Genomic DNA, 9,391 nt, shown 5'->3' on the forward strand with positions numbered 1-9,391 from the left:
CTGAAAGCATTGCTGGATGAAAATAAACAATCTATTACTATACCAGCTATTTTGTAAGAAATAAAATCTTGAGTGAAAACAAATAACAGGGTTATTTTTATTGTATCAGCAATTACTTATTCACCAAAAAACTATACAAATTTTAGTATTTCTTTTTTTTTAATAATAAAGGTTTATAGTGCACAGCTGATTAAAGCATTCTTTTGTCTGAAAAGTCCTGTCTTACTATTTTTCAGTACATTTAAATAAATATATATAGTCCAATACCAGACGGCGAGGCCATGGTTGTTCCCACGTCACTGGGTGTTGCAGAGGACATGTGGTCTGTGGAGAGGCCCAAACAGCATATGTGTTTTTCTTTTCCAGTCAATGGGTACACTGTATTGTGCGATGTGTAGGACAGCATAGAAGACTTCCTTGAAAAATGAGCCTCAAACTCAGATTTGATTTGGATCGGGATTTCTGCCTTCGATTATGTCCTCAGCACGAAGCATTTTTGCCAGATTTTTTTGTAGTTTCTACTTCCTTTTCAGTACATTGATGAAGGCATCTTTAGGGACGTCAATATTTCCGATGCGTCTCATTTTCTTCTTGCCTTCTGCTTGTTTTTTCAACAGCTTCATTTTTCGTGTGATATCACCACCATACTGTTAGGAATAATATATATTAGCGTCAGGGCCTAATGACTATACAGTACCTAGAAGTCAAATTAGGATTTTTAAAAAAAAACAACAAAAAAAAGGTGAAGAGGAGTCACTTACACACTTTGCTAGGACATTCTTTCTGTATGCTTTGATTCTACAGAATAATGATGAATGCAAATGTTATAAATGCGTCACTACTTAAATATACCACTTTGCAAAATGAGCACCATAACTCACGTTTCCCTGGCGATGACTTTACTCCCGATGGCTGCCTGTACAGCAATCTCAAACATCTGTCTGGGAATGGATTCCTTTAGCTTCACACACATAGCTTTCCCTGTGTTATAGGCCTGGTCTCTAAAAGCAGCACATTCAAAAGCTCAAATGATTACACATTTGCACGTTTGCAATTTAAATAAGACTGCTAATAAATTGCTTTTAACCCAAACACTTGTTGTTTAAACAGACCATAACAGCTGGTATTTAGTATGCACCATTATGTAGTTTGTTGACTCTTCTAGCCATGCAAGCGCACCATGTGAAACTGTAGCTTACTTGTGAACAATAGTGGTGAGTTCCTCCACTGGTTTCCCATTGAGCAGGAAATCAATCTTAATCAGTTCAGCTGGTTCATAGCCAGCATCCTCGTAGTCAAAGCTGGAAAGGAGAAATTGCATTGTGGTGTGAAAGCATTGAATCAGAATAAATCGGCAGGTCAATTCTCAAATCTTACGGGGCGTTTTGAAGGGAACAGCTTATATGGGCAAGTCTGTTTATTAGTAATATCACCTAGCATATCCTGATGACATGGATTTAAGCTCGTCGTAAAAATCGACCACAATTTCGTTTAGAGGGAACAAGTACTGCATCATCACTCGGCGGTCATCGATGTAAACCATGTTCTTCTGAACAGCTCTGCGGCTCTGAAAATAAGCAAGTAGTACAAATGTGTGAAATACGTTTCATACCACTTGGTATCAATTTTAATAAAACTTTAAAGAAATTCAAATGCTTTGTTTATGGCAAAAGTAAGTCATTTAGACAGAATTCTTTGCTGAATAGACCAAGAATGTACGATAACAGTTAATGCTTAGTTCAAACTGACTGCTAACTTCTGGCAATGTTCTTGTATTAAACATGTATTTTAAAAAAATCGATAAAAAAATCCATAAATGTTGAACACTCATGTCATATACTGTAGTAGGCTTTGTCATTATTAGATGTGAAACAATAATAGTGAAAAAAGTGTAAATGCAAGAATCTAAATGACTTTTTAGTAAATTATGGAAAAATTAAAAACAGACCTGTGTGATTTAAACAATTATATGCCAATCATACCTGACAGAGGCTCATGATCTTCCCAGTAAAGTCATCTGGGCTGATGATGGTTCCCAGTACCATGGGCTCCTGGTATTCCACCACACAGGATTTCTCAGGGAATTGGGTTGGGTTTACAATGGTTATTACCTCCTGTCCGTACTCCTATTCAACACAGTAAAGTCCGTCTATACTCCATGCTCTACATCAACTCAAAACATTACTGTTTGATATCAGAACAAATATTTTACATTTTCTCTTCAAGGACAAGTATGTATACACCTGACCATCACACCCAGATTTAGTACCCCAATGCATTCATAATAACCTCCATTCTTCTGGGAAGACTTTCCATTAGAAGTTGGAGTGTGGCTGTGGGAACCTGTGCTCATTCAGCCACAAAAACTTAGTGTTAGATGTCAAACAAGGACACTTGGGGTGCAGTCAGCACTCCAATTATTCCTAAAGGTATTCAGAGGGGTTGAAATCACTGCTCTCTCCTGGCACACTCAGTTGCTTTTAATTAAACGTGCAGAATCCATGTCTTCATAGACCTTGCCACGTGCACAGGGCCACTGTTGTGCTGGAACAGGTTTGGGCTCCTTGGACCCAGTGAAGGGAAATTCTAACACTAAACAATTCGTTGCATATGACAACAGGTTACGTTTACATTTATGACATTAGGTAGACTCTCTAATCCAGAGTTACTTGAAAAAGTGCTTCTGAATCTATAATAAATATAAACTGATCATGGACTAAGAATAAGATCAGTCTAAAACTCTGTTGGGAGATAATACAGTAAGCAAACATACAACTTTTATTCTAATAAAACTGCTGCTTGTTTAAATATTTCAGTAATAGGTTGGTTTGCAAGTGACTCAGCTGTTTGACATTGATAGGAAGATTATTCCACCACCTAGAAGCCAGAACTGAGAGATGGTGGGATCAGCCAAGCAATGCTAGAGGATCTGAGCGAGCATTGTGCAGCGTGGTGAGTCAGAAAACCGAATTTGGCTTTTTAGGCAAGCGTCAGTGTTTTAAATCTGATGTGAGCAGCTATTAAAAGCCAGTGTTGGCAGTGCAGCAGTAGGGTGGTGTGGGAGAACTTTGGAAGATTAAGAACAACCATTTTGGATAATTTGCAGGGATCAATTTGTGCTCAGAGATCAAGCTGACAGGACAGAGTTGCAGAAGTCCAGGGGCCTAAACAAGCATTTGAGTGGCCTGTGTGGATAAAAAAAATGTACGAATCCTTCTGAAATGTGTGTGTCAGAATAGCAGTTTATGAGTAAAAGGGCAGTTGTTGTCTACTGTCCATGGCTGAAGGGGTGATCAGTGAGATTTATGAAGGCACACGTATGGCTGTGATGGTCAGCTATCCACATACATTTGGCCAGTTTATATATTATATAAAGAATAAACAATTAGGATATCAACCAATCATCAGGTACATAATTATACCTTTATGAGTTTGGGTGAGGACAGGACAGCTTTGTAAGGCACTGTTGGAGCAGTGACTATAACAGAGGCATTATACTCCTGCTCCAAACGCTGGTTAAAGACCTCCATGTGCAACAGACCCAGAAAACCCAGCCTGAAAGAAAAAAGATTCCTGAATGTGATCTCATCATACAATTACTGCATTTCTGCCATGTTTTTGGACCATAACAGGATCGAAAGTAGGTGTATGTAAACACTTTAAATCCAGACCTCCAGCCAGCCCCCAAAGCCATACTGCTGTCTCTCTGCACCATCACGCTGGAGTCATTCAAAGTGAGTTTCTCTACTGCGCTGCGCAGAGACGGATACTCCGACTGATCCGTAGGGTATATACCTACCACACATGCATACACATATTTAATCTAATTTAAACAATATGGTTCTGAGCAACAGCTAGAATTGGCTATTACATCAGATAGATTTTAGATGGCCCTGCTTACTCTGAGAACAAAATACGCAAAATTAAGCAATCCCCAAAAGAAAGCCATAAAAATGCAATATAATTTAAAATAATACAGTATTATTAAACATAATTACAGAAAGCCATTTCATGCTTTAAAACTGTATACCTGCAAAGACCATGGACTTAGCAGGTTTAAAGCCAGGCAGTGGCTCCACTGGCTGCTTCTGGTGATAAAATGTGTCTCCAATCTGTGCGTCTTTCACTTCCTTCATGCCAGCTATCACATATCCTACCTGTCCTGCGTAGCTGAGATCAAAATTGAAAGTTAGGGTTTTGAAATCGAATGTAGCGACTGCTGTTTATGCATAACGTAAGACCTGAATTGCAATGTGAAACTGTATATCTTCCATGTAGTGGGAATAGGACAGGTTCTTGTAATTAGTCTGGATCAGAGGATATTTTGGTATTGAGAACACCTTACAGTTAAAATAATGACCAACTATTATACAGAAAATTGAAAAGATGTCTTGAATTAGACCCTTATTTTCCCTTTAGTGAGCTATGCAGTATAAGAGCTGATATGCCCATAAGGGTTTCTTACAGCCTTTCTGTGGGATGTTCATCTGGCCGCAGAACCCCCAGTTCATTGACCTCGTATGTCTTTCCCAGGTGGGCCGAGACAATTTTGTCCCCCTTACAGACCTGTCCACTGAACAAAGCGATATTCGCTATTACTCCTCTGTAGTGGTCAAATGTAGAGTCAAACACCAGGGCTTTAAATGGTTCCTCTAGTTTAGCCGTAGGTCTGGAAAGAGTCGAGAAAATATTTCAAGGTTACAGTAAGTAAATTGATATGTGTCTATAAATGAACATTTATTTGAAACTTTAAAATATAGCATCCATATAAATATGTTTTCTGAAAAAACTATAAATTGGAATGTACTAAACATTCCGATTTTGTTTTTACATAAAATCAACAAAATTTGAACTATGCAAAATACACCAAATAGCTAAGTGAGAATTTAAACGTAAAAGACTCTAAAGTATTTGATGAAAACTCACGGGGGAATTCTCTTCACTACCTCTTGAAGAACTCTGTCCACATTTATACCTAATTTAGCAGAAATCTAAAGACAAAGATTTCAAAACTCATGAACCACACATTGTAATCCAGATAAAACATGCACTCATGTAGCACAACATTATTTCTCAAATTGCAATTCCTGCTCACCCTGATACACTCCTCACTGGGAATATCAAACATCGTTTCAATTTGCTTTTCCACTCTGTCAGGATCTGCATTTTTTAAATCAATCTGATTACAAAAGAAAAGAATCTTGATCATACAAACTTAAGCTTACACAATTAACAGCGAAAATATTGAAATATATATTAAAGTTTTTGCGCTTACTTTATTTATAACTGGAATGATGGTCAACTGAGCTTCAAATGCCAAGTAGAAGTTTGCCACAGTTTGTGCCTGTATTCCCTTTAATAGTGACAAACAGAAATAAAAGTGAAGTGCCTGTAAAACAGCTTAAGCCACATAAATGACCCAACTATAAATGATGAAGAGTCATGTCTTTCCAATTACACTGCCTAAGCTAAAATCAAATTCAATCAATCGATCAAATTTTATTTATAGAGCACCTTACAACAACCAAAAGGAGCACAAGGCGCTTTCCAGTAAAACAATAGACAATAAAATATAAGAACACAATGAACATAAAATAGCAGTTGAATCAGGGGCTACGTGTTAAAAGCTTGTATGAATAAATGAGTTGCGTCGTACAGCGATGCGTCGTATGTGTGCTGGAAACACTAACTCTTCCAGCTAAAACACTAAGAAGGTGTAATAAGGTGTTCATGCAAGAGAGAAAGTTGCAGTTTGCCTCTTTGTTACTCTGTACCTCATTTGCATCTACTATGAGCAGAACTCCTTGGCAAGCTGATATGGAGCGTGACACCTCATAGCTGAAGTCAACGTGACCCTTCGCACAGGTGGGAGGAATACAAAAATCAGACTTCATAAAAACTATACCTTTTGAAAACCGAAAACATTAAATATACAGAGGAAGAAGCTGAAGAAATTCACTGGTACAACAATCTTAAATTCGTTACACAACTAATAATATAATAATATAAACGTCACTATATGACTACTGCGGTCTGTGATGTTTTTCTTTGTGCTGACCGGTGTGTCGATGAGATTGAGTAGATAGGTCTGTCCCTCGTGCTTATAGAACAGAGAGGCAGTCTGAGCTTTTACTGTTATTCCTCTTTCTCTCTCCACCTGCAGCTTGTCCAACACCTGCTTATTGCGATCCGTCTTTGCAATGGCACCTGCACAGAATATGAAGAATTTTAAGGCAGCGTTCAGTAGCAGGTTCACTTAGTAGTATGTTGACATGGTGGTTATTTCATAAGATGTATACAAGATATTAGCAATTTTTTATACCGACGCCTCAATTTCACCTGTGATTCTGAGCTTATTTTATTGTGTGGAGTTTTCTATTCATCTTGTGGACTCAAACTACTTAAACTATTATATTTTAAAATGTAAGAGAAACAGAGAAATGAATCAAATGAACACAACCTAAGCATGGAAATGGACTATTATTTACTCCATCTAGGATTTATCGATTGCCAAATTAACACAATACCAGGCAAACTCTGTGACATTAAGAACTTTTAATTTTCTAAATGATTAAAAAGTTTCTTTAGATTTGGGCCATGATGTAACGTGCGACCCAGAGTACATTTAGCCAAAGGCCACTTTGATACATGTTTATTGAACATGAATACATCCGACCATAGAAAGTAATTCTTCACTAGTAGTAGTTTAAAATGAGAATTATGTGTTTGGAATTTTAGTAATTTAAGTAGGGTTCTGCAAAAAAAAGCACAAAAGTCTTGCAAGTTGCATCGCAAATGTTGCTAAAAGCTGCAGCAAAACCAGCATTTCTTGCAACAACGATGAAAAATATCACACGGTAATCTTGTAATGATGCATAATGGCATACTGGAGTTGCTGGTATTACGAAATGGAATATATCAAAAGACCACTCCCACATAATAATAAACCGAAATGCATGTATAAGCCTAATATCATCCTAAAATATCACGTTCTGCAATTTGATATCTTGTGACCACAATATAATGAATATGTTAACTTATATTGACTTGGGGCAAGTCGTGGCCTAATGGTTAGAGAGTCTGACTCATAATCCTAAGGTTGTGGGTTCGAGTCTTGGGCCGGCCACGACTGAGGTGCCCTTGAGCAAGGCACCGAACCCCCCAACTGCCCCCCGGGCGCAGCAGCATAAATGGATGTCCACTGCTCCGGGTGTGTGTTCACGGTGTGTGTGTATGTTCACTGATGTGTGTGTGCACTTAGGATGGGTTAAATGCAGAGAACAAATTCTGAGTATGGGTCACCATACTTAGCCGTATGTCACGTCACATACACACACATCATCTGTATGGACTGCACAGACTCTCACAAAACACACACACTGACACATCAAACTGTTTACATGCTGCTTACAATCCATCAAACTGTTTAAATGCTGTTTTGCACAAACTGTCCAACATTTCAGCTGTTTTTGAACATATTGTACAATATCTCAGCCATTTTTTACATACTATACCATATTTCAGTCATTTGCTGTTTTTTTGCACAATTCTATATATTATCACAAGGACCTGCTGCTAAGAAACTGTGTTCATTCTAATGTTGCAACACAAAATATTGTTTGGACATTCAGTATTCACATACAGTATTTACACTGGTCGGTCGGCGCTGTTTCTGTTACTGTTTATTGTCTTTTGTACTTTTTGTATTGTCTTGCAACTTTTTGTCCTGCACTGTCTTTTGTCCTGCACTGTCTTGTCTGTCTTGTCCTGCACTGTTTGCACCAGGTTGCACAGTTGCACATTATGTGGCTAGGACTACTTACAAGTCCTTAGCCCTGTCTTTGTTTTTATGTAGCACCATGATCCTGGAGAAACGATGTCTCATTTCGTATGTACTACACCAGCTATATATGGTTGAAATGACAATAAAAGCTTCTTGACTTGACTCTTGACTAAGCTTGGTATCTGTAAGGTGCCTATAGCCGAGGGCGACACAATCCACCTGTCATCTCCAACAGTCTGTCAGCGAGGGTGCTTTTGCCATGGTCAATATGAGCGATGATGCTGAAGTTTCTTATCTTGTCCACAGGAAACTGGGACAGATCTATGTTCTGCTGTGAGACAGGAAAACAACAACAACAACAGACACTTGTGTGAGAACTTGGTCTAAGCAAGCACACAAATTGTGTAATTAGGAATACTTTACAAAAGGTAGATCACAGAATCACCTCCTGCTTGACTGTTTCAAACCAGTGACATTAGCTGTCAGTGATACATTTATTTGTGATGCAGCCTGTATTTACCTTCTGAGCTGAAGAGCTGGACTCTCTCACACAGGACGTATTCTTTATCCATCTGTGTCTGATTAACGTGCACGCCTCTGTATAACCCTGACTTCTTCTCTTTATTCTGCATATCTTAACATTACGAAATAGTCCAGCAAACAATAAAATATTACTAAGAGGTCTTAGTAAAAGAGGCATGATAGCCGGCAGAACACAGCTATTGTGAAAACAACATTAAAATAAATTTGGTGCTATTACACTAGGTCTATTTGTCCTTAGCTTTCGATCAGGCTATATTATGAGATTCTCGTGTATTTTGACAGGACGCCGCCATGCTGAGGTTAGAGGGTAATGATGCTTCTTTGCAAGAAGTAACGAGACTCGAACATAACAGTGCCATCTGCTGTATGGCGTGTGTAATGAACAAGGTAGTGATGAATCGTTCACAAATTCGACTCATTGTCAACATAGACAACATACACTAGATGTCGCCTTGTATAGGGCAGTACATTGGAGCGAATGCGTCAATTGAGCCGCCATTTTGGTACGGGGGACCCCCTCCTCTTAATGTATTAGCGTCAATGTAGGCAAAGAAATAAAATCACCATAAGTATCATGAGTTTTTATTTTTTAAGACTGGAATAATGTAGAAAGGGGACAAACTGTATGGATTCTAAATACAGAAAGTTTAAAGAAAAAACACTGTGACTAAGATTAGAAAAATTATAGAAAAATGAAAAGAAATGAATGAGGAAAATAATGTTACATTTTTAATTAAACATTTTTAATTAAATATTGTTGAATGGGAGAAAGAATGAAGGAAAGAAAGAAAGAAAGAAAAGAGAAATAACAAGTAAAAGTATATTTTAAAAGATTAGAGAATTAATTGGCCAAAGAGAACAAAAATATAAAGAAGGGAGGAGAAAGAACTCGAGGTAGCAAAATGAAGAAATAAAGCAAAATATATGGTGGAAAGAGGAAAAAAAGAAGTTAAATTATATAAAAACAAGATACAACCAAGATAAAAAATGTCATGAGGAAATTAAGAAAGAAGAAATGGACAAATAGATCAACTACACAAAAAAGAAGATTCCTTTAATGTTTAA

At 37.7% G+C, this 9,391-nt stretch overlaps 1 protein-coding gene across 3 annotated transcripts; it reads right to left on the bottom strand.

Annotated features, from left to right (window-relative positions):
- Positions 1 to 73: 73 nt before the first annotated feature.
- guf1 (GTP binding elongation factor GUF1) lies at positions 74 to 8,648 on the bottom strand. Of its 3 annotated transcripts, none has more exons than XM_027135433.2 (17): positions 8,304 to 8,648; positions 8,003 to 8,111; positions 6,059 to 6,207; positions 5,775 to 5,855; positions 5,276 to 5,353; positions 5,096 to 5,179; positions 4,927 to 4,991; positions 4,466 to 4,669; positions 4,031 to 4,170; positions 3,672 to 3,795; positions 3,423 to 3,555; positions 1,983 to 2,126; positions 1,434 to 1,567; positions 1,200 to 1,301; positions 882 to 1,001; positions 762 to 798; positions 74 to 647 (listed from the first exon to the last, which is right to left on the bottom strand). In XM_027135433.2, exons 1-17 carry the CDS (start codon positions 8,481 to 8,483, stop codon positions 519 to 521), a joined length of 2,013 nt encoding a protein of 670 aa, XP_026991234.1. In that variant the 5' UTR covers positions 8,484 to 8,648; the 3' UTR covers positions 74 to 518. The 3 variants fall into 3 exon arrangements, with proteins under 3 accessions (XP_026991234.1, XP_026991233.1, XP_047658348.1); XM_027135432.2 differs by having other exon boundaries at positions 8,003 to 8,114; XM_047802392.1 differs by lacking the exons at positions 5,775 to 5,855; positions 6,059 to 6,207; positions 8,003 to 8,111; positions 8,304 to 8,648 and having other exon boundaries at positions 5,096 to 5,160.
- Positions 8,649 to 9,391: the final 743 nt, after the last annotated feature.

Source organism: Tachysurus fulvidraco, chromosome 17, assembly GCF_022655615.1.
Source record: "Tachysurus fulvidraco isolate hzauxx_2018 chromosome 17, HZAU_PFXX_2.0, whole genome shotgun sequence".
In the NCBI taxonomy this organism is placed as follows: domain Eukaryota; kingdom Metazoa; phylum Chordata; class Actinopteri; order Siluriformes; family Bagridae; genus Tachysurus; species Tachysurus fulvidraco.